This window comes from Giraffa tippelskirchi, chromosome 11, assembly GCF_054371585.1.
Source record: "Giraffa tippelskirchi isolate mGirTip1 chromosome 11, T2T-mGirTip1v1.2.pri, whole genome shotgun sequence".
Taxonomy (NCBI): Eukaryota; Metazoa; Chordata; class Mammalia; order Artiodactyla; family Giraffidae; genus Giraffa; species Giraffa tippelskirchi.
Window position 1 is genome coordinate 96,773,159 of NC_137285.1, and position 25,846 is coordinate 96,799,004.

The window sequence follows — 25,846 nt, forward strand, 5'->3', positions numbered from 1 at the left end:
ACAGAAAAGTCTGAGCAAATCTTTATTGAAAATGTTTCCATCTTAACAGAAAATCCCAGGAAGAAACTTAGATGGATGGTTACAACCAAGATATCTGACCTCAAGAAAAGAAGAAAAAAAAAAACACGTCTTAAATCTTAGCAAATATGTCAAGTATTCTATTTTATTTTTTTGCTAGTTTTGCCGACTTAAACTCCCTAATAGAGACTGCTTCTGCACCTTCTCAAAGCTTCAAATAGTAAGTGGGGAAATCTTGAATAGTGTTTTTTATAGGAAACTAGGGCTTTTGATCAAACAAGCCTGAGACTCCCTTCTCTCTTGCCTATTCACACCACTGCCAACAAAGATGGAAATTTGTTATCTAAAATGCTATTTTAACTTTTTAAATCTAAAAAATTAAGTCTGAATAAAACAATTCAAGATATCTGTTTTGGGGACTTTAGGCAGATACCAGAAAGTTAAGTCAAAAATAAACCCAAAGCAGAAAAAAAATCCAAAAAAAAAAGGCAATTTTTCTCCAAAATGTTATTTAAAATGGCAAATCTATGTCATTCCCCAGAAGAGTCCATTACTTCTATATGGAGTCCTCCAACTAATGCTAGTTTCCCACGAATACAGCCGCTGTCGGGAGATGAGCAGCCTGGTGGCAACTGTGCTCAGGCCCTGCAAATCTGATGTTTCTCCAGCAAAAAAATCAAAACAAAAATGGAAATGAAACCTAGCAGTCCTTCTGACTGAGGCTCTAGTAGCCCCAGGAAGGATGGTGCTTGGCGGGGAGGTCTTGACTCCACATAAGGGTGGTCTAAGTTTAAGAGGCACATTGGCCGTGCTCAGCCAGGACCCAGTCTCAATGGTCTCAGTGGATCTTGGCCTGCACTCAGCCTCGCCGGGTCTGGACATGGAAAGACATATACAATCATTCTGTTTACGAAAGCTCAGCTCTCCTTGCAAGTATCCTCAAGGAGAGCAGCAAAACCATCTATTAAAGCTATATTTTTCTTAAGTGCATTCCCCTTCTTAATAACCAAGTAATTAAAGCAAATCATTCCTCCATCCTTCTGCTCTCCCCTGCCCCCACACCCTCCCCCATGTACACACTCCATGTCCCCAACCCTCCTCTGTCCGCCCCTCGCCCCGGTCCAGCCCCTACCCACTCTGATGTTCCTTCCCACCCCCCACCCTCCACCCTCGCTGAGCCCCAGGCCTTGAGACCCTGCTGCCTAGACCGTAGAGCTGGCCAAAGCTGAGAACGGCAAACAAAGGAGCAATTGTGGGAACTGACACTCAAGGCCTCCAGCGTTGGTTCTGCCCTTGGAGATGCTGGCAGGGCTGCTCTTCTCACAGGGCACCCCGTCCATCTCAAAATGACAAAGCATGGGACGTCACTGCCTGCAGACGGCTCAGTGGGGCTGCTGCTACCGTGAAGCAGGGAGCACTGGAAAAAGGGGCCTTCTCCAGGAAGGGAACGTGACAGAAATGAAAACCCTGGGCCACAGAAATTAGGCAACACCTGGCATCAAATCTTATCTTTAAAATCCTTAATACCTCCCCAAAAGGGAACTGAAATGGAAAAAGAAATAAGAAAGGGCAAGTAAGAAAGATGGGGAAGAACGGAAGGAGGGAGAGAGGGTGGGAGAAAGTCTGGTTTACAATTCTAGTTTTGGGTAGAAAGTGTAGTTATGAAATGGCAACTTCAAGCAGAAATGCATCTGAGGCCTTGATCCCAGGCTCATTTTTAAATCCAAGTTTCAGGGAACAGGGTGCTGAACAGGAGGCTCTGGTGGGAGCCAGCCCTAAAAGCCTTCCACAGAAAGCGTGTTGTTGAGCGCGTACGTATCACTATCCTCTTCCTCCAAAAGCAGCTTGTCGATGGTCAGGGAACTGATGGCTCTCCTGGGGTCCTCGGCGTCCGGAAGGACTGGCTCGGGGATGGAGATAGGGAGCTGGACAAACTGGGGCCCAGGCAGGGCTGGGGCTGGAGGCTGGTACTGCAAGGTGGAGGCGGGCAGCGTGGACAGCGGCTGAGGCCACGGGAAGTAGGTGAGGGGGGCCTGGTGCTCGGGGCCCTCCAGCGGGGGCCCCACGGTGGGCGCGGCGGCACTCCTCGTCTGTGATGGGGGAGATGCAGGGTGGTTAGCAGCCCTGGGTACCCACTGCTCACCCTGGTCCTTGCGGGGATCTCTGTTTCCCTCACCTCAGCCCTTTCCTGCCATCTCACTCCAGAGGGCTCTACCTTCCCCTGCGCAAAGCCTCCCCCAAGCCAAACTTCCACATCCCCTACCCTATCACTCACTAGGTATATGCCTCTCATACTTCCCCACCTGAAGCCTCTGTTTTCTCATCCGTAAAACAGATTACACAAAGAACTGACATCACAGGGATGAGCGAAGAACAGATGCTTTTCCAGATTTCATTGAATATAAAATGCATCCAGATTTCAGAGATACCAAAATATGTGTGTGGAGAGGTGACATGCATCAGTGTGAAAACAGCATATTAAACAACAAGCCCGTCACACAGCATAGCAGCTGTATTGCAAAGTGGCCACTGCTGTGCCTAAACACAAAGACCATCCTGGCTCCACACAGGAGGTTTGGGATTCTGAGGACCCCTTGAGTTCAGCTCCACTAGCCTCCCATTACCTCATCCTCTGCTGCCGCTTAGCTAGGCCCCCTGTGGCCTTTCCAGGGACCACCAAAGGTCAGGGCCGTTCTCCCAGGTGCTCTGTAAACAGTATCTTTCACCTGCATGGCAGCCATCCTACAAATCCCAGCTCAAGCCACCAAAACCAGGGCCTGGATGCCACTGATGGAGGTGGGGGAGGACTGTCTTTGCATGGAATGACGTGTGTGTGAGAGTCCAAAACCTCCCCATCACCCTCTGTCCCCTGTCACATTTCCTCCAGTGGCCACTGTGTCTTGAGAACAAACTATTAGAGTCATTAGCACTGTGTGTTCAGTCATGTCCGACTCTTTATGGCCAACCAGGCTCCTCTGTCCAGGGAATTATCCAGGCAAGAATAATAGAGCAGGTTCCCATTTCCTACTCCAGGGGATCTTCCCTACCTAGGGATTGAACCCACGTCTCTTGTGTCTCCTGCATTGGCAGGCAGATTCTTTACCACTGGGGAAGAGCTTATTTCAATCTTCTGGGACCTTGCTGCAATGCAGGTTCTGGTACAGGAGGTCTGATCAGACCTGGATTCTGCACGTCTAATAGGATCCCAGGTGATGCCAATGCAGCTGGTCCAAAGACCACAGTTTGAGTAGCAAGGCTTTAGGGTATTTTTCTATAGAATAATGGAGCTGGAGAGAATCTCAAGAGGACTTTCAGCCTCCCAACAAAGCCTTATCACTTCTAGTATTTAAAAAATCCAAATGGAAATCCTACATAAACCTGGGCAGGTCAACTACCACTGCAGGTTTCTTGGCTCAGGGATAGAATTACATCAACCCATCATACAGGTCTTATCTCCTGCAGATCAGGAGTGGACATTGTTAGCGCTAACCAGCTTTGATGAGTTAATTTACAAAATGGCAAAACAAATAAATTATTTCTTAATAAATATGGTCTGTTTGATACACAGAACTTTTCAAAGCAAGAGGTGGGATTGATGAAAAGGATAAATAATGGGCAGGTCAACTACCACTGCAGGTTTCTTGGCTCAGGGATAGAATTACATCAACCCATCATACAGGTCTTATCTCCTGCGGATCAGGAGTGGACGTTGTTAGCGCTAACCAGCTTTGATGAGTTAATTTACAAAATGGCAAAACAAATAAATTATTTCTTAATAAATATGGTCTGTTTGATACACAGAACTTTTCAAAGCAAGAGGTGGGATTGATGAAAAGGATAAATAATGAAAGGAATTCCTGGTCCTGAAATGGTTGGGAACCATTGTGTCCACCACTCCCCACCCACACCCCAGGCCTCCGATATGGAAATGAGCTGCCTGGGAGGGGTGTTGAATGAACTGCTTCCCATCCACCATCATTCAGGTCCCACCACTGGTTTGCTAAGCAGCCGGTGGGTGTGGAGGGGGAGGGGTCCTGCAACCCAGGCCTGGATGGTGCTTGAAGGGGAGGAGCTTCAGGATGACACTGGACCTTGAGGTAAACAGAGGGGGTTGGGGCCAAAGCAAGCTCCATCATCATGGGTGGGCTCTGCAGTGAGTCATAAGAGCCTTGCTCTGCCTCCCACAGCCTTCTTTGGGCTGGTGCTGGATACAGCTGTAATCACTGGTCTTTTCCCCTCTGAACACCTGGGGGATTCCCATTCCTTTGGTCAAACAGGCACCATTAACATAAAAATATTTCTCTTCCTTCCATTTCTAGGGAAGCAAACTCTTTCTTTCCTATCCGGCACTTGAAGATAGCCCTTGGTCAATGCTGTTGGTCAACTTTGAAGCAATCATAATAACTCGTATCTATTGAGTGCTTTCTGTATTCTGGAAACCAGGCTGAGCCCAGGAAGTGTTCTAAGCAGTCTAGGTGCATCAGGCCATCGATCATGACATCAACCCTTTTGTCAGTATTCCCATTTTACAGATGAGAACATTGAGGTTCAGAGCATTAAGTCACTGTACTTGGGGTCACATAGCTAGTGAATGAAGGGGCAGGGTGTCAGATGACCTGACACCAGAGGTGGAACTCAAAAAATTACCCTGCAAGTGGGTCTCTCTCCATCAAAAATACAGTTTTTTGAAAAGTTGTGTCATGTGTTGCTTAGCCTAGAAATTTTCTGAACAATCCCATTATTGGGTGAATAATCACCCCCTAAATCATCTGAGTAGAAAGGAGAGGCTGGCTCTGGCAAGAGACTCCATGCAAACATCACCTGGCTCCTCATTCAGGAAAAACTGAGGCTCATCCCTGAGACCCACCATGTCTGAGGCAGCAGGGGAGATAGGGTAGTCCGGCAGGCAAGTGGGCATGCCAGCCCAGGGAGCACAAGGCATGACAAAGGAGGCCATCAGCCTTTGTATGGGAGACATTTGAAGTCACTAGGAACGAAAGAAGGCCTACCGGGACCATTCACCCAATAATGAGGTTTTTAAGAAAATTTCTAGGCTGAGCAACACATGACACAACTTTTCAGAAAACTATACTTTTGATGGAGTGAGAACCACCTACTGGGTAGTTTTTTGAGTTCTGCCTCTAGTGTCAGATCACCTTACACTCTACCCTGGAGGACAGGGAGGGCTTAGATGACCTGATTATCCTGGGCATCAAGAGCAAGGAAGGTCAGGGGCAGGAAATCAGCCCAGGTTCTAGAAGGGCACCCTCTGCATAAATGCCTTCATGTGACGTACCGTGACGTTGGTGATGAGCGGCTGGGAGGCGTAGGTCAGCACCGAGGAGGGCCCCACAACCGTGTAGCTGGGGCACACAGGCTGCACATACATGTCAGCCGAGTAGGGGCAGCTGACTGCCTCGTGGGACACATACTCGGTGTAGGGCGTCCACGGGGCCAGGGGCTGGAGGGCGGCCGGGGCGGGCTGGGAGAGCCAGCCCGCACACAGGGCCCCCTCCTCCGTCACTGTGGAGGCAGAGACCTCCATGTCAAGGCAGGAAGGACCTGTGGGAAGTAGGAAGTTACAGAGCTGCACGTGACATCCAGACAAGGGGCTGGGAGGAGGCCGGGGCCGCAGGGAGCTCTTACCCACTGAGGTGTAGGTCGCCAGGGGCTGGTGGGGGAGCACCACCTAGAGGGGGGAAGGAAGATGGGGTGCAGGGTTCAGCCACCTCCAGCGAGCCATCTGCAGGAAGCTCGCCCAGAGGGTCCCAGGGCAGCAGAGGAGGGGGTGGAGGGCAAGAACCCCCCTCGTTAGAACAAGCACCTGCCCCGCGAAACAACCAGCACCACCTATACTTTCCAGGGGGTGGGTGTTTCCCTTGAGCAAGAAGGCTCTGCACTTAGGGAATCAGTCTCATCCTGTCCCAGGGGGACCCTCAAATCCTACCAGGATGTGTGAGACCACTGCTGCTCAAGTGGGATTCCTCACCCCGCTTCAAGTGACTCAACTTCTTCTGCCCTGGGCCCGATCTCCAGCAGCCACACCTCTGCGACATGTGGTCCTCATACCCTCGCTGAGGATCCCATGGAGCAAGGACATACACCCCACCCGACCCCCTTGGACCACTCCCCACCCCCTACACACACACACACACACACACACACACACACACACTCCAATCACAGTGGCCCCCTCACCGCAGTCGGCGTCACCGGCATCCCACTGCTGGCATGGCCCCGTTTCCTCCGCAGCAGCTCCTTCACCGGCTCCTTCACGCGCACGCCCTGGTACGGCCGGGGTGGGGCCGGGGCTTGCTCTGGAGCTGTGGCTGCAAAGAGAGCATCAGTGGTACTCATCTCCCTGTGCAGACAGCCCCCAGCCCAAGGTGCCCGCTCTCCTCCATGGTCTGCCTGCTCACCTAAGCTGTGCTTGAAGGTGCAGGACCACACGTGACTTCCTAGGACATTCCTCCCAGGGTCAGGATTCCCTCTCACTTTTCTCAACCTCTTGAGATTCTTCCTCACCCAAGACTACTACTATGACCCTCCTAGCTGACCACCAGGGCCCACAGACTTTGCTTCATCCTACAGCCTCTTCAACACTTCCAGACAGGTTAGAACTCATCATAGGGGGCAGCAGAGGATGGCGTAAGAGCAGGGACTCTGAGTCAGATGCCACAGGCCTCAAAACTTGCCTCTGACACTTTCTAGCTGTGTGATCCTGAGTGAGTCACTAAACCTCTCTGTGCCTCTTAACTGGCAATTTCTTATCAAAGGAGTGTCATAAGGAGTCACTGACATGGTAAATGAGAAGCATAATACAGGCTTCCCAGGTGTTGCAGTGGTGAAGAATCCACCTGCCAATGCAGGAGACACAAGAGACACAGATTCAATCCCCGGGTCAGGAAGGTGCCCTGGAGAAGGAAATGGCAACCCCCTCCAGTATTCTTGCCTGGAAAACTCCATGGACAGAGGAGCCTGGCAGGTTATATAGTCCACGGGGCTGCAAAGAGTCAGACACGACTGAGTGACTCAGCACCACACACACACAGTACATGCTTAGACAGGGTTAGGGGCTTCCCTGGTGGTTCAAATGGTTAAGAATCTGCCTGCAATGCAGGAGACCCAGGTTCGATCCCAGGGTCGGGAAGAAGCCCTGGAGAAGGGAACAGCAACCCACTTCAGTATTCTTGCCTGGAGAATTCTATTGTCAGAGGAGCCTGGGTAGGCTACAGCCCATGGTGTCACAAAGGGTTGGACATGACTGAGTGATGGAACACTTTCACTTCCACAGAATTCAAATACAAGCATTCAAATAAATTTGTAGCCTATGTAATAATTAGTAATCCCTTTTTTGCTGTAAATTTCTTATGCCCCTAGCTAGACTATAAACTTCTCAAGGTGAAATAGTATACCTTATTTCTCTATATCTTCCCAAGTAGCACGTTCATAATAAACTTAATAAGTTATTGATTGATTAATTGGTTGGATGGTTTCTCAAAATGTGCTGTCAACTCATTTTCCCTTCATCTTTCCTGGACATTTAGAATGGGCTGCAGTAAGTGCTTCCCAGGTTCTCTGCAGCCCCCAGGACAAATAACCAATGGTGACCCATATGCCTGGGGCCAGAGAGTGTCCAGCTTCATTTCTCACAGAAGGGTCCCTCTGCCTTTTGTCATCAAGGCCAGGAAACTGAAGCACCACGGGCTGGAACACGGGGCTTTCCCCAACCAGGTGAGCAAGTCCAAAGCAGCCATGGCTGGGCAGTGACAGTCTGCCCTTCCAGATGGAAGCCTGGCACCTTGGACCCCTGGAAGGCAGACTTGGGTCAGCCCAGAAAGGCAAGTAGCACTGGGCCTTCAGCTCGCATGGTATCACTGATAAGGGCCCAAGGACCCGGGCTCTGAATCAAAAGCCTGGAAGCCCAGATATCTATTGAACCCGGATCCGCAGCGCTGCCCTGACCGAACTTTGCTCAGTAAATACCCAGCTGATAACACCCCAAGCCTGACCAGCACCAGACCTCCATCCCTGCTCCACACAAACATGGCTGGGCCTGGAAGCCCAGGCAGAGAAGCAGGCAGAAGAGGGAAGGGGTGTCCAAGCGCTGCAGGAATACATGAGAGTCAGAGGGCCCCAGACTCAGACACATTCAAGTGGGCTTCCTAACCTGGCCAAGTAAGCTGACGTGACTGGGGAGTGATACCAAACACAGATACCCAGACCCTGCTTCCGAACAGTCTGATTCTGGGCATTTGATGTGGGCTTACGAATCTGTATTTATAAATATCTCTCAGGTGATTCTGAAGCTCTGCTGGGATTAGAACCCCTACTAATTCATCCCTGATCTCCCTTTAACATCCCAAGAAGAGATTATCTTCTTTCTAAAACCCCCTGTCATATAAGGGATCCTTACTGATACTCACTTATTCTTTCAAATAATTCTGGGCGCTGGGAATACAGAACTGAACAAGATAGATGTGGCCACTGCCCACACGCATCTTGCAGTCTAGTGGGACAGATGAATGATAAAGCAGTTACAATTTGTGAAATTCAGGCTGAAGGAGGAGTGTGTAGCAGAGAAAGCCAGCCTGGGACCTGCGCCAGGGGATCCCTGTGTACCATCATCTTTGTTTAAGCAGAGTGACAATGGACTTAAGAGCCTAAGATACCTGGGCTATTAGTTTCTGGTGGAAAGGTCTCGGTTGATTTACATCCCGAGCCTCAATTTCCTCATCTGTAGAATGGGGCTAATAGTTCCTGTCTCACATGGTTCTTGTGAGGATTAGCTGAAATAATACACGGGAAGCTTCCAAAGCCACATCCAGCATGTGGTCAACTTTCAACACATGTTATTATTCTTCCTCTTCTCCACCCACATCCACCTTCCTCTGGAGAGCACTAATGTCAGAAAGCTCTTCCTCCTACTCAACCTGCCTCCTGGTGACAAGCAGCATTTCCCTTGTGTTACCTTCTAATGAAACTCAGAATTCATGATCCATTTAAAGCTGTCTCATCGACAGAATGAGGATCATAATGGTTTGTATTTGGTAAGGTAATTTGAGAATTACATGTAAATGCTTACAATAGAGCTTACACCGCTGCTGCTGCTAAGTCGCTTCAGTCGTATCCGACTCTGTGCGACCCCATAGACGGCAGCCCACCAGGCTCCGCCGTCCCTGGGATTCTCCAGGCAAGAATATTGGAATGGGTTGCCATTTCCTTCTCCAGTGCATGAAGGGGAAAAGTGAAAGTGAAGTTGCTTAGTCGTGTCTGACTCTTAGCTACCCCATGGACTTTAGCCTACCAGGCTCCTCCGTCCACGGGATTTTCCAGGCAAGAGTACTGGAGTGGGCTGCCACTGCCTTCTCTGGAGCTTACACTGAGAAAGCATTAAATAAATGTGAGCTAACACCATCATTGATATTTGTAGCTGGGTCCCCTCCCAGCAACTGAAGACAGATCCTAGGTGACCTATAGAGTCGAAACAAACATTCTATTCCTTCAGCTATTTCTTTTTTGGATTCCAAGAAAGAGTGAGAATATTAGAATAATTTATTGCAAACTAAATTAAGACAATAGAAGTGGGGAAAATAATAGGCAGAAAGCAGCAGGCACTGGCTGGTGATTTTAAAAAAATTGCCAAACTTTATTATTAATATTTGAATTACCATATGTTGATTGTGATTTCCTCCCATAGTATCAAACATCAGTGTATAAATAAAAATTAAACCTAGATTGGCAAAGAGCTTTGTGTTAAGACAGCCATAAAAAGCAGCCACTGTGAACCCATGTTCTGACTGCCTTTGTGCTAAATCTCAGTGATCAACAACTCACTGAGGACAGGGCTCATGAATTTTAACCTCTCTCTGAAGTGCTTTAAGATGTAGTAAAATAGGAATATTGTTCATGTTTGTCCCCTCTGAACAGAGCTAGTTTGTTTCTATTTGTACTTAGTGACGATATCTACAACTGATAAAGAGTGATTCCCACGCTGTTTCTTTCAGCTACTTCTTAATGATGTGTTTTGAATCCCTCTGACCTTCCTTCTCACTTTCACTTTTCCCTTTCATGCATTGGAGAAGGAAATGGCAACCCATTCCAGTGTTCTTGCCTGGAGAATCCCAGGGACGGGAGAGCCTGGTGGGCTGCCGTCTATGGGGTCGCACAGAGTCGGACACGACTGAAGCGACTTAGCAGCAGACCTTCCTTCTGTCTGCATCACTCCAGCACAAGTTCTGCCACTTCCCCTTATGAAGATGCCAGTGGTGCCCACAGGCCCCAGGTGTGGCCTGACATGGTGGGGGGGTGGGGCCTGCCCTCCTGCACCTTGGTCACCCATTCTCAGGGTTACCCGCAGCTCCAGCAGATGGTTCACACCCATATCACTCAACCTACACTGGTCTCTGGTTGAGTTTCTAGCTATTCTTAGGCAGACAGCACGGCCTGAGGCCTTGTGCACTCGGGAGAAACTGAAGGATAGAGTTATTTGGGGGTCTGAGCACGGTGGTCACACTCTTCATTCATCTGCGGCACAAGAAAGGCGTGATCCCCCACGCACACACCTCAGACAGGTGTTCCGTTCAGCCCCCGCTGATCCGCTTGTACATTTCTGGGGAAGGGCCAGGGGGACTCCGGATCCCACTGCCTCCCCGGAAGCAGACACGGGGACTGCCAGGCTGCAAAGCAGCCACCTGGGTACTTCCCGCTTCCTGGCAAGTGAGAGCTTCCTGCCTCCTGTTGGTTTGGAATCAATGAACAAAGAGGGCTTGGGGAGCTGCTGTGAGCAGAGGTCATCATACTCTGAGGTCTGCACTTCCTCAGAACCCACAGTGTCAACAGGTGTGCCCTGGAACAGCCACCATCTGGAGAGCAGTTTCAAGGTCCCCACCCCTTCCTACTGCAGTCACAAAACTCCCACAGCTCCCAAGGACCTCCTGGCTGCCCACCCAGGAGTCCTCAAGCACTGCCAAGGAATTCTGCCACTGCTGTCAGGGGAGCAGGCAAGAGTGGGGGTGCTTCTGACAGTGTCTTTGCAAAGTGCCCATGTAATATCAGAATCTGAAGCCTCAAGACAATTCCCACAGGACCCCAGTGGCCAAATGTATTTGCAAGATGGAAAACCTGCAATTGGCATCTTTCACACCTACTTTTGTGAAGCAGCAATAACATAACCATCTATAATTCCACAGTAAACTCGGGACTCCCTACTGCCACTAGCATGAGAAATGAGCCCACAAATAGAAATTTGGAAGAGGAAAATAAGTTTGTCTGAAGTCATGATTGCTTTGCCTTGGGTCTTCTGGATCCCTCTATAAAATAACTAAAGAAAATTTTAAGATTATCAAAATAATTTCCTCAGACAATAATACTAAATAAAAGAAGAGCCAAGGAACATAAAGCAAGAAATCAAAATAATAATACATAAGCAGAAATGAAAGTCCAATTTCCCAAAGTGGAGCTGACCAGAGATTTTCACAGCCCCCAATCAAAATGCAGGTACAGGTAACCTCTCAAAACCTGAAGTTTTCTCACCATTTATCCTGTGGTTTGAAGGCCCTTTACGTCTCTTGGGGGCATCCACGTGTCCAGCACTGAGAAAACTCTTTCCACCTAAACACAAGCCTCTTGACTCTCTAACTCCAGTTTTAGTCTGAGAAGTTCAGCTATATTATCTTTCCACCACTGCAAATCAGTCAGCAGTGTTGTTTGGGAGAAAAACAAAACTCATTTACAGAAAAACTTATGAATTTGGCCCCACTGAGGGCTTCCCTTTTCCAAAATGAGCAACGAAAAAATCTGAAGGTATAAAAAGTCAGCAGAGGCTATTTCAGTTCCCCCTGCCACACACCCGGACATGCTCCACATCACAAAAATAAGAGTCCTGCAGCTGCTGTTCCACTGGAAAGCACAGACCATGACAGAGTCAAGCCCAAGGGTCACCTGAGGGAGCACTCTGGCTGCATGTGGGCCCTGGGTTGCTTTGCACCAAGCTTCGGGAACATAGGATTCTACCGATTTAAATAAACATGGCCCTTGGTTCCTTGATGAGGTATAATAAACATCACCAAGGAAACATGCAAACTCGCCAACACTTGTTTATTTAATGACCCCCATGCAAACCATGTTCACACCACAGTAAGAAAGCTACAACTAAAGAGGTAGGTCCCAGTGAAGCCAACACCCAGGCATCTCTTCAGGGCAGCTTTAAGAGAGCCCTCTTGAGGCAGGAGGTACCTAGAACAGCCCCCAAGATATTCTTGAAAGAATGCTCTTCTCCCAGCCATTGTCCAGTCACAGATCACCCAGGAGCCAACGGGGCCAGGCTGTGAGCTGAACCCCAGTCAGGACCGCTGCCTTAAGGGATTCAGGGTGAGCCTACATTTCCATCATCAGGGAACCAGGAAGGGGAACCCATCCCACCCATCTTGACAATCTCTCGTTGACAGTGCTTCCCATTTACAACTGACTGGTTGAAACTTGAGGATGCAGTCACATGAGGCCATTTTGAAAGACAAAACTTTTCTAGCCCAGAAGGACACATAACCCAGTATTGATCATTCCAAAATAACCACAATACATATTACTCTCTTTTCCTGATGAATCTTTAGTAATATTTCAAAACATAAAAAAAGACCCACTAAGGAGAAATACAATAACTTTTTTCTTTATTTATAGCAAAACCAAAACCAAATAATTGAACAATAGGCATTCAAGGCATTCAAAGCCTAGGGCTAACCTAGCTTCTAACTAAAAACAAAGTCGTAAAAGTTGCTGACACTTTTCTTCGCTTTAATGAAAAGAAGCTTATTTGTGTTCTCGACCTAAGATAGTTGAGGACTCCCGGGAAAGCTTAACTCAATTCAGCTAAAGGATTATTCATACCCTTAACTGAACACTACTTCAAGTGTTGCTGGTGAAGGTCTGAGTCATATTTTTAAATTTGTTCTTTGCATTCACAGACAATGGATGACTTTTTTTTTCCAGACTGGAAGAAAGAACTTGGGCTTTGGCCAAAGATTGAACTTGACACCCTATAGAATGGTTTTCCCACCCAGTTTACACGAGATTGTAGTTTACTTTTTTTTTTAACATAGGCCAACAAAGAGATCCCATATGCATGTAAATGTAGGTTTTCTATTCATTAATGTCTGGACTGAGAAAGACCCTGAAGCCAGGACATAGCAACATGTCACTCACATATTTTAACAATCTACATGACAGCATCGAGGAGAAAGAGACAGATGGACAACAAAGGTGGCTTTAAAGGTGTACAGAAGATGCCGGACAGTGAACCCTCAACTGATTAGGATTTGATGTTGCTTGAAGGCTGTTGGTCAGCCAAACAGGAGTGAGTCTTCATATGTAGACTAGGGTGTCTCCATCAGGAGATCTCAAATATGGAAGCTGAGCCCATGTTCTCTGGTCCGGTTGCAGAAGAGAAGGGAACAGTTGGTGTTCCCGCTGCCCCCCCCAACCTCCTGTGTCCCCATTCTAAGAGGCATATTCCCATCAGCCCCCACAGAGCTCACTGAGCAACCATAGGCAGGTCATTGGGAACATATAAGGAGGTCCAAGGTCACTTAGGACTTCCCCCGACCTGGTCAGGCCTAAAGGACCCAAAGGAAACACCCTGATAAAAGGAGCCAAGGACGCTCCTAAGATACACTTGTGGTGACTGCAGAGTCCCAGATCCAAGGGGTCTAGAGGCCAAGTAATCCCTATTTAAAGGAAGCTAAATTCAGCACTGAATGGACAGCCAGGGTGTCCATTTGACTCCTCCCAAATTCCCAGGAGGCGCTACTAGTAAAGAATCTGCCTGCCAATGCAGGAGACTTGAGAGATACAGGTTCAATGCTGGGTTGAAAGGATCCCCTGGAGGAAAGCATGGCAACCCACTTCAGTACTCTTGCCTGGAGAATCCCATAGACAGAGGAGCCTGGTGGGCTATAGTCCATAGGGTTGCAAAGAGTCAGACATAACTGAAGCGACTTAGCATGCCCACACCTGAATTATGTTAAGCTTAAGTAGAGAACCCTATTACCCAGAGCCCTCTCTCATTCACCAAGCTCCTGTCTGAACTTTCCACTCTGCAGCCTCAGAATTCCCTGAATTGTCCCAAGAGTTCTGGATGAGCCACCCATGACCTTGGGTGGAGTCAGCCATGTGACCTCTAGTGTCAGAACCTTCTGACTCTTTCCTCAGAGGCCCTACTGCTGAGGTGTCCCTCCCCGAGAGTGCTTAGCATTGCTCACCCAGCCGTCCACCCTCCTCCAATCCTCCTGCAGAACAAGTAGAGCATGGAAGGCTCTTGGATTCTGCTCCCGACTCCCAGAGACAGTGTCAGTGTGAGGACTCTGTTTCTGGAGACTCGGGTATGTTGAGTGCGGGGCTACCAAAGGTCTGTGTGTTTCCTGCTCATGATCTTAACTCCCAGGAACTCAGAAATCACCACCTTCACCTTTGCATGATGTCCTGTGGCTCACAGAGAATTTGACACAAATGCTTTCACCACAACTTCTGAAATAGACAGGGAAGTCTTCCTCTCACCCTCCTTTTCACAGATGAGGAAAGCGATGCTCAGAGACATTCAGTGACTTGCCCAGGGGCTGCCCTTGTAAACAGCAGTGTCCACAGCTAAACCCAGGATCTGATTCCAAGTGCAGCCCTCTTCTGCCTCACATTCTGCCTCCTCCCAGACCAGGGCAAACCTCATCTATTCCTCTGGGCGACAACGGAGGTCAGCTGTCAAATGGTCCCCTGCTCAATTCTACCTTTCCTCCCTCCAGGCTGGGAGTCTGGGCTTGCACCACTCCCTCGACTGCCAATTCCAGCAAGAAATGACATCTCCCAGCTGAGGAGAGAGAGAGAAGTCCATGAGAAGCTTACTGGCAGTCTGCTCACATGAGGAGTGGCGAGAACTGAGACCCACACAATTCCCCGCAAAGTTTTATTTTTGGTATTTTCGACTGAAATGACAGCAGATAGGTTCACCTGAGAAACCAGCTGCATCTGCCCGCCTTTTACAGAAACTGGGGTCACCAGAGCAGAAAGGGCTCCCCGTCTCACATACCGTGTCTCAGGGTGCCAAGGAGACCCCTGGCAGAGAGCTCTTTAAACAGGGCAGAGCAGACCACGTCCCTGCCATCATGGAGCTTACCATCTAGGCCGGTAGAGTATGTAGACTTAATCAGATCATAGCACAAGCAAACCTTAGAATTACAAACTGGGACAGAGCTGCATCTGCCTCACAGTTGAAGTGTTCTGGGCTTCTTTGGCTCGTTTTTACCTCTACTTGGTTCAGTCAAGCTTGAATGAGCAGCAAGTTGGGGGCCGCTGTCTCCAGGGGCTGCATGAAGAGGAGAGTGAGCACAACTGCTCTGTCTCCGGTGCAATGAGACAGTTCTGGGGTTGGGCTCAGCCCACAACATGCATGGAAGCCTGACCCCAGAGAGAATAAGGTAGCCCCAGATGATCAGGATCCTTCCTCAGCCTAGGGACCCTGGATGAACCCCAAACATGTTTCACTTATCCTGCCCTGGCAGATCAGTCCCCTAGGAGAAGACCCAGTCCTAGAAACTCAGATTCCAAGATGGAAATCAGCGGGCTTCAGGAGTTCCAGACAGTCTCACATCTAACTTTCTGACATTCCTCTCTGCAGGGAGCCTTTTGAGTCAGGCTACAACAACTCTCAGTGAAGTCAGAGACTACCTCCTTCTAACAGTGGACTCATATCAATTAGGAAGGGAAGAAGCATCTAACGCAACCCTAAAATCCTTGGCATTGAAAAGTGGTGTGGTGTTATTTGGAACTCAAGCAGATCTAGTTTGGAATGTCTACTACATAGCTTATCACTGTGTGACCCTTGACAAATAATGTAAACCGTGTGCGCCTCATGTTCTCCATTTGCGGCATGAAAATAATGATCTCCATCTCATGGGAATATCATGAGGATTGTATGAAATTAACCAAACACCTAGTATGTAATAAGTTTTCAAGAAATGGCTGTTTCTCCTTTGTTCTCAGCCAAAAATCTGTGGCCCATCACTCATCAGAAGAATAGCCTTGGCTCAGTGACCCCGACGTGGCTTCATCCAGCTGCGTCCTAATACTGAATGTTTCTATCCTCAGCATACCCAGGGCCTTCTCAACCTGCCTTCATTGTATTCCCTCAGTTTCTTGGGCCTGATGTCCCCAGCAGCAGGATGGCCCTGTTCAGGAGACAGGGAGGGCAATAATGCTGCAGAGAAATTGGTCAAAGATCTCACATGCAAACAGCATGTTTGAATAGAGAAGAGACCAGAAAATCCTGGCACTGACCTCTTGTAGAGATATCAGGAGCTGAGCAGAAGATCTTTTTTAATTCCAAATCCACCAGAGGATTAAATTTATGGCATGTTTTAGTTTTTAAGGACTACTCCAGGAAGGAGCACCTTGGAGATTTTTGGGTGGCAGACAGAGTAACCTGTATGTATCTCCGAAAGGACAGGGACGCAGCTGTGACTGAGGCCATTGTGACAGATACATTTTTAAAGGGCTAGAAGCCTAGGAGCACATTTCACATGTGGGAGGGAAACATGAAGGTATATGAGGGAGGACTCTTTAGTGAACAGAGAGGGGAGCTTTATCACCTATTAGAACAAGACAAACTTCTGACTGACATACTGAGCACTGCCTCAGCTTTATCTAGAGCAACAGGGATCAAACAGAGGAAGGGGCCTCCACTGAGAGCACTGGACCATGCCCAGGGGTGACCCAACCCAGGGTCCTCACCCAAAGTCTATAGCAAGGCAGGACCAGAGTGAGGAGACAGAGCAGAGGAGACAGATGCAGCTTCCCTCTTTAGACTGAGATCCAAAGCCTGAATCTAGAATTGCCAGTATAATCCAGAACAGGAAAAACCTATAGTTAGAAGCTGGAGAAGGGGACATTCAGTTGTTTGTTCCCTGATTAAAGCAATATCTAGTTTGGGACTTCTAAGACCAAAGGGATTCCTATAAAAAGGCAAAATTTTCCTGAGACCTTCAGGTGGGGACCATTTCCTTGGAGGAAGGACTCTTCAGACCCAGTATCAGCTATATGTTTGGCTCAGACCTAACTGTCTAAGACATAAGGCTCATGGTGTACATGAGGCCCTGAGTACAGCCTACATGAGTGGAGGTAGCCCTAATAATTGATGCATGATGTGAATGTAACTGCCAGTCAAAATGAGCTTTTGTGTTAAGTCTCTGATTTACTAACTGGTGAATTTATGATGGGGGAAATCCCTTGTGAAGGATACTGAAGAAGTTAGAACAACAAGCTTGGGAAAGACATCACTTGTCAAACTTTGAGGAATGTACCTCCTTCCTTATTCACAAGGTAGCTACAGAGACTGAAAACATGACTTTTCATAGCTTCAAGGCTTCATGGAGACGAATACAAGTTCTACAGTGACTCACTTTTCTCTAGGAGTGAGGTCCTTACCCTGGAAGTATTCAAACCAAGGACCTGTCACCAGCTATCAGGGTTCTTGCTAAGAGTAGACAACTGGTCCAGGTCAGAATTGTCAGGCTGTGATCTAAAACTCTGGAATACAGTAAAGGTGCCTATACAGTGAATTTTTTGCCAAGAAAGGGAAGGAAGTGGGGGAGTCTGGGGGTGAAGGAGCAATCAGAGCTCCAAGATCCTCCTCAAACTGCTCCATGTTGATTTTTGTATCAGAGTTCTGCAGTGGCTTTGGTTGGAATAAAGGGGTTGGTGACAAAAATGTTTCAGACACAGCATAGAGAGCCTTGGGTCTCCTTCCCAATGCTAGTATTTTATGTTCTAAGATGCCCCTTCTGTCCCCAGAATCTAAGCAAGAAGTCTAATCACCATTTATTCTGGAGGAGGCACATCTGAAGCCATCTACATGCACCACAACACCTTCCCTGATTCCATTCTCCTCTCCCTCCTGCTGAAGATAACTTATTTCATTGGTTGATTCCCCTAGCTGGAAATAATCCCATTATTGGGTGGATGCAGGCTTGCATGGGATGATCAATGTATGGTTGATCTTCCTTCTATCCCCTTCTTTCCAGAGTTGGTATTGCTTTCATCCAGTATTAAAACGTGCTTCTATCTTCAACTCTCTTGCCTCCCTTTTCCTTCACTTCTCTATCTTCCCACCATTTCTCAGTCCTGGAAGTTATAGAAATCCTTGTACTCCTCTTCCAATTGAATGTATGATTCTTGCTAGAGAATCAAAAGGAATTCAGCTTTTCTTAAGCATGGTCAGATTCTTTCTGGTCCCAACACCTGGTCTGAGTATGATTCTGGTCTGTAATTCTTTGGCTACCTGCCCTTCCCAGAAAGTGATACTAATGAAACCATTACTAAGAAAAGGAGGCAGCACATTGCTGTTTCAGTTTTCGGTATCATTTGTGCTATTTCTTGCAGACTTCAAGCTAGATTATGACAACTCAATTCCAATCTTGTGAATTTAAAAAACAAACACAAGTTTGCCAGTCAGTACAAGCCTGCCACCATTCCCCCTTATGAGGCTGGTAGGAAATTGCAGCCCAAATTCCAAGTTTGGTCACAGAATGGCCAGCTTCACCATCAGCCTTGACCACTAACCCCATCATGAGTTACAAGATGGGAAATACACATCCTGCTAATTCACACAAAAAAGGCAGAACTCAGAGGCCATACAGACTGTAATCTAGGCTTAGCTGCATAAACTTTGTCCTCAGAGGTGAGGTGAGAGGGAACACGAAAACAATGATAGTAACTAACAGCTACTGACTGCTAACTTCATGCCAGGCACAGTAGTAAACACCACAACCCTATGAAGAACTGCATTCCCAACGTGCATATAAGGAAATGGCAGCAGAGCAAGGTAGAGGGACTCACCAGCATCATACAACCAGTGAGGCATAAATCCAGGATTCAAACTCATTCTGCCTGCCCCAGGGGATAAGCTTGAAAACCATTAAGAAGAAAGAAATAACAGAGCTGTCACTCTCTAAATCAAAATAATCCTCTAAACCTGGCTTTCCATGCCTTATCTATACACACACACACACACGCGCACACACACACACACACACACACACACACACACACATAAAGGGACAACCTAGTTTTCCAAAGTCCAGATGGTTCAGAATGAAAGAAGTGCCGGAAGACAAAAGCCTGGGCTCCGAGCACAAGCTTCCACACGGAGCTGCCCAGAAAACACATGAGCTGTGTTATTCTGGGTAGATTCTAGGTCTTTCCCTCCTCTTTGAATCTGCCATTGCAGCTAAATTATCTGCAAAGAGCCCAGTAAAGGAGATATAGCAGGAAAGCAAACACTTCATTTCCTTCAAGCTGAAACACATGCGCCAAAAATGAGTTTTCAAAGTAGGAACAGACATTCGCCAGCTGGTACCCCATGTGTGTCATGGTCCCTTATCTAATGAGAAAGGCCTGTGCTTCTACCGAGAGCAGACCCCTAAGCCCCATGAGTGAGCCGAGAGTAGGCTCCTAAGCCCCATGAATGAGGCAAGAACCTTTGGTAGAGAGACAGGGCAGGTGAGCAAGACAGCACTCAGGGTAAGTTACTAACTCATCTTTAAGATTCCTTTTCTCATCTCTGAAATAGAGCTTAAAACAGAACCCAGAAGTTTTTACGAGGATTAAATGAGATACTACATTCAAGTGTGGCAAAGGCTGGTGGGTGCCACACCCAGCACCTGCCCTTTCCTTCCTTGCTATCGACCCGTGTGTTTTGGAGAATTGACAACGTGCCCAGCTAAACAATGACGCTATTCTCCCACAGAGATAGGAGTGGCCATTAGATGTCAGCAGAAGTTGTGTGTTGGTGGGGAGAAGCCATGGTAGAGAAGCATGATCTTTTTGCCTTTCCCTATTCTTCTTCTTCATGGTCTGAAACACTGATGTGATGGCTGCAGCTACAGTGCAATTAGCAAGCAAATGTGAGGACAAAGGCCACATGCCAAGGCCAGCAGACCAAAGAGAGAAGTAGCCTGGGACTGTTGGCACTTACAGCTTCCATATAGCCCTGCAGACTTCTATGCACCACTTCCATGTAAGAGAAAGTATACCACTATCCTATTTATTCAAATCCATGTATTTTCTGGTCTCTTCAATAACAGTCAAATGCAATCCAAACTGATCAAACAGAACATCTGATAGACAGCATGGCACCAGGTAAGCACTTAGCACCCCATAGCTGATGTTTACTCCGTGAAAAGGATTGAACCTGCTATGCTCATAGTAATGCAATGTCCAAACGTTTATCAGAAGTCATCAATTTCAGCCTCCAAGTCAGAGTTCTCAGCTTGACTGCACATTAGAATCACCTGGGATGCATTTGAAAATATGCATTTTTTCTTTTGAAAATAAGTATGTATTTTTAATAAGTACTCATGAAGACTCAGCAACTCAACTTGGAAAAGGATTTTAGTCAAGCTCAGTCCCCTTGCCCTCAGCCAGGAAAAGAGAAGTCCCATTTTATAGCTGGCCAACTTGCAACCCAGAGTGGTTAGGTGGCATTCTCTAAGGCCCCATACCTAATTACCCAGAGATTTGAAAGTGGAATCCAAGTCTCCTTCCTGCAAGAATAATTTCTGCCATAGCCTCATACAACTAGTGAGGGACAGGGAGACCCGGCATGCTGCAGTCCATGGGGTCACAAAGAGTCAGACATGACTGAACAACAGCAGCAACGTACAATCAGGACAAGAGGAGGTCTCTCCATCCCAGGCAGGCCCACTCTTATCAAGGAGTTTTTCCACAAAAATGAGAAAATCACAATGTTGTTAAGCATTTCATAAAGCTGAAAATTATGTTAATGATCACAATTAGCAACATTAGTTGGCTAATGATCAATTAGCCAACTTTGGTTGTTTGGCTCAAAGTGAGAAATTGGTAGACAGCTTCATTTAGTGGGAAATAAGCTACTTTAGAAATAAAGTAGAAGGTGAAAAACAACCTAATATCTTTACTTTGTAATAAGAATGTTTAAACGCAAAAATTTACAGGACTTCTGAGTGAATTAAATGTCCAGGTATTTAGCTAATAAGTGTGGACAACCTTGATTCTTTTTTGTGCCTCACAACAGACCAGATATGCAGCTTTGAATCAGAAGAGAGCTTTCAAAACCTCTAACTCAAGAACTTTGGAGCTGTAGAGGGGGACAAGGTTGGCTTTCTTATCTAGTTAATATAGGGAGAAGAAGTGTCCACCTTGAAGACATCAGCTCTTCCACTGATTAATCTGTATGTTTAGCTGATGTGTGTCACTTATTTCACCTCTTCCTGTGCAGTGAATTCTTGACCATCTTTTGGATCCTAATTGTCTTTATCAACAAGAACCACTGAATCAATAGATAAACTTGGTAAGAAGCAAGGGTGTTTATTAGGCATATTACTAAAGGTTGTAACAGAAAAGAAATATTAGAAGCAGTCCACAGACCTAAATTACTCCTAGTTAGAAGTTCATCTGAATTTATGCAGGAGAGTTCCAAATATTATATGTATATAACAAGTTTTTCTTATCTTTAACTGTACTTTTAACGGCTCTCAAAAAGCTGGCTATTTAGAGGAAACTTGGGTTAAAGTATAGAATTCTATATTACAGAGAATTCTGAGACCTGAATTTATCTATTTGGTGAATCTCTGTTCAAGTTATCTGAAAGTAAATATTCATGCCATAATATTTTCATGAGAAGTATACCCTGTTCTTAAGATGCCTCCTTGAGCACTAAAATGAAGGAGCATCAAAGCCAAACCTATAGGACACCAATTCAAGCAGTCAGTTCAAAGAAAATCAGTCAAGCCATTCTTTTGTTATAATGTAGATCTTTCTCTTACATGAATAACAATAAAAAAAGAACAGTCATTCAATTCATTCATTTTCTAACAAGTAGTGTTGAGTCTACTATACACAGTTCCATTGCCTTTAAGAAGAAGTCAACCAAGTCAAGCTTTTCAGCATTGTGTAAATCATGTCATCAGTTGACTGTTAGCTTTATCTCTCATGAGTGTTGTCATTGTGCAAGCCCCCAGTAACTCAGAGAAATGAACACCTAAATACTACCCAAATCATTTTAAACCCAGAGGTCAGCAAACCTTATTTTAAAGGGCCAGATAGTTATGTTTTTTGCAGGCCATATGGTCTCTGTGGCACCTACTCAACTGTTTTATTGTATCAAGAACAGAAGCAACCCTAGACAATATGTAAATGAATAGACATGGCCATGCCCCAATCAGTTTTTATTTACAAAAACAGGTTGTGGGACTGATTTGCCACTGAGGCCACAGTTGCAGACCCCTGTCTGATTTAGACCCTTGGAAAACTGTATGTAGGTCCTATCAATCAAAAATCTTTTGATATGCCTTTTAACTATTCTAATCAAAGTGTGGAAAATGACTGGAAAAGATTTGGCATAACCCTAAATTACTCAAGATGGGCCCACAGGAGGTGTCCCAGGAGGGATGGTGCTCTCGTACCACTGTCATTAATACTCAGGAGACTTGATGACACTTTCCCTATTCTCTACTTTTGTTCTGACAAAAACCTTGTAAGGCAGGCATTAGAACCCCATTTTCCAAATTTGTAAGAATGCGAAAAGGTTAAATCATTAAGCTGCAGAGACGACTTTCAAACCCAGGCCTGTCTCATCCCATCGTACCTGCTATTTCCACAGGACTGTTACTAGTTGGCCTTAATAAGGGCTTCTTGCTGGGTGGACATCAGTTTTTCACATCCACGCGGAACCTGCTGGACCCAGTGCAGAACCTGGGGGGGAGGGGCAGCAAGTGGATCCGCAGGGAGCACAACTTCTTTGTTCAACTGACCAGTCAAGCAAATTGCAGATTCATGGCTGTGGCTTGAAGATCTCTGCCTCTGGGTGCCCACAGTTAGGAGCTGATCTGAACCAAAGCCCACGTTCACATTTAGTCTACAAACCGGGGTCATGGGCCAAGTAGGGAGGAGACAACATCTACAAAGTGAATGTTTTCTTAACCCTTTCCAGAACCCCATAATACAGTCATTTCAGCTCATGCCTCGAGGGTGTTTTCTGAAAAAAGAAAGTGCCTTTTCAGCACTCTTGGTGTCTGATTTCAAATTCTGACCTTCTATCAGGTGATTCTAAGTGGGCTGACAATGCTGCCCTGTTTTTACTGGTTTTCCCACAGGGTTTAGTCACCCAGGTACCCTCAATGCCCTAGACAAGGGCCTCACTTGGGTTAAGGGGGTGGGTCCAGTGCCGAGGTCCTTTCCTAATTTTCTTTAAAGTGCCAAAGAGCAATTAATAAGAATTTTGATTATGTACATCTGAACATGTAGAATCATTCACCACAGGTATTCCGAGGATGAACTTAACAACGTGGTCTCGCTGGGGATGGGGTTTTGCTGCACCTGACTGACCTCCAGGGAGTGAACAGGAAACACGCCTCTAGCATCCCCTTTAAAAAGAAACTGTTAATCTCCTAGGAGAAGTTAAAGAAGGAAAAATGCAGTGTGTAACCAAGAGCGGGAAATATGGCAGCTCATGTACACAAGGAAGCAACCCATATCTCAGGCACTGAAGCAGAACCACAGCAGACAACATCATCTCAACGGCGTCTCAGCTTGCTAAGCGTAGCTCTGTGGAACCGGTGGGTATCATTTTTACCCTACTTTACATATGAGAAACCTGAGGGTTAAAAAGAAGAAAGTGACTTGCTCTGAGCAGGTAGGAACCAGGGCAGAAGTCCCTGCAGGGGCTCACATAAAACCCACACACTGAGCTCTAAGGGTCAGGGTCAGGGCATATGGAGGTTCAGCAGCTCCCAAGAGGGACATCATTGCCCACCTGCCACCATTAATGCATTTGCACAGGACTGTCTGCCTTTCCCCCCAAAGGGGAACATCTTGCTCCATCCTTCTTCTGGGAACAATAGCCACTCTCCATACTAGAATTATCCCTAGGTATCTTGGAAGGTTCCTAGAACTCTTAAACCCAAATTAGAATTCACTTCTTTTCATTGAAGAAAAAAAAAATTGCATCTTGCCAACATCAAACAATGATGAGACTTCACAATCTCAGAAACTTTGAAATCATTCCTTCACATTACACATTAACAAGCTCAACTCTTGGAGAATTTACACAAGAAATAAAGGAAACAATGAACTGCTGATAAAGTGACTGTAAGCTATGTCTAAATGAAGATATGTTTTCAGAACTTCAAGGGCTCCAATAGACTATCTTGTACAAAAAGCAAAGCTCCCTAATTTATCTTTTTCTGTAAACCTAGGTTCTTTTGTATTAAGTTCGCTTGAGGTAGGGTGTACCTGAATTCATTAAAAGGCATTTTAAAGACCTAAGCACCTTTAAAAAGACAGAGCAAATTTTTGGTACCTCTTTCTTGAGGAAGTACAGAACTGAGCCCCAGGAAGGTTCAGCTCTCATGAGGCTATTGAGTTGACTTTGTTTTTCTGAGAAAGGAATACTGCCGAAAAACTCTGTGTGACTTCAATTATTAATAACAGGAGTGTCTGTTCAGTCCCACATATGGAAAATAAAGTTCACAGATGTTCCATCCAACTCCAGGGATAAACACTAGGGTTCCAGGTAAACCCACGCCCCCTTGCGCAGGAACCCAGGAGCCTTGCCACAGGAGGCGAAGAATAATGATAGGAGGCAAGATAGGAGAGCAGTTGAGGGCAGGCTTGACAAGCCAAGTTTCCACATCCTCCCCATGCAGTCAGCGACACATTGTGACTTTGGCAGAAAGCTCAGTAACCCAGAGAGGAACGAGCCCACGGAACTGAACCACAGGCTAAAAGAGTAGCTGTTTACAAAAGTAAAGCCACTCAGGTAAAGTGCTCCACCGCCTTCCCCTCCAAATTTTGTTCAGTGAATCATCAGCTGCCCTTTGTTCACCACGGTGATTCGTGTGGGAGAGAGGATGAGCTGTCCCACCTTGGAACACCCCTTCGTTCCCCTCCAACCTGGAAAATCAGCATCACCTCTGACAGGTCGGTTTCTCCACTGGGCTCCATCTCGCCCACCTCGCCCTTCTGCCGCCCTGGCTGGAGACCGGGACCCACTGCCTGTCACCCCCAGCACCTCCCGGCTCAGGCTGCGTGCTGGAGCCCCGGCCCTCCCTCGCTGACACGGCTCCTGCAGCCACGGGCCAAACCACTTACGTTTCTGCCAGAGCATGGCCTGCGACAGGATGTTGCCTTTTCTCTTTGAAGCAGACAGTTTGGCTTCTTTACTGTGAGACCCGGGTGTGCTTGCCTCCAGTGGAGCCACCGCCTGCTCGGAGGCTGCTTCCTCGGCTTTTAAAGGCCGAGTTCCCGCTGCGGGGGCACCGCGTCATCACATCCTCCCACCCGGGCGCCGCTGCACCTCTTCGCCGGTGGGGCGCCCTCACCCGCCCGCGCGCCCTCGCGGGCCCACCGGCGGCCACCCCGTCACGCTCACTCGCGGCCCGCCGGCCGCATCTGCACGACGGCCAACCCGGGAGGCCGTGGGCGCCAGGACGAGGCCCGCAGAGTGGGCCGGGTGCGCGGGGCATGGGCAAGTGTGCGTGAGTGTGCACTTCGTGAGCAGGTGTGTCCAGCTGTGTCCCACCTCCGCGCCCGCGAGGGGCGCTAAGACCCCCTGGAAAGCTCCGGGTTTTCTGTGGCGCCCATTCAGGCCTCTCCACCACACCGGGGTGTCGGCAGCACTCCGTCCGCCCTGGGCCCTGCTCAAGGGGAAATGCGATTCCCAGGGGGCACGGGTTCTCAACACAGAAGGAAACACCTGTAGACGCTTCAAGCCTCACTAAACAACCTCCTCATTCTTTTAATAATGCTTTTC

General features: G+C 47.3%; 1 protein-coding gene across 2 annotated transcripts; it reads right to left on the reverse strand.

Annotated features, from left to right (window-relative positions):
- Positions 1-1,704: 1,704 nt before the first annotated feature.
- POU2AF1 (POU class 2 homeobox associating factor 1) lies at positions 1,705-25,299 on the reverse strand. Of its 2 annotated transcripts, XM_081538112.1 has the most exons (6): positions 16,339-16,497; positions 14,793-14,872; positions 6,217-6,347; positions 5,665-5,707; positions 5,315-5,580; positions 1,705-2,108 (listed from the first exon to the last, which is right to left on the reverse strand). In XM_081538112.1, the coding sequence occupies exons 2-6, from the start codon at positions 14,863-14,865 to the stop codon at positions 1,794-1,796; spliced, it is 828 nt and encodes a 275-aa protein (XP_081394238.1). In that variant the 5' UTR covers positions 14,866-14,872; positions 16,339-16,497; the 3' UTR covers positions 1,705-1,793. The 2 variants fall into 2 exon arrangements, with proteins under 2 accessions (XP_081394238.1, XP_081394240.1); XM_081538114.1 differs by lacking the exons at positions 14,793-14,872; positions 16,339-16,497 and adding an exon at positions 25,186-25,299.
- Positions 25,300-25,846: the final 547 nt, after the last annotated feature.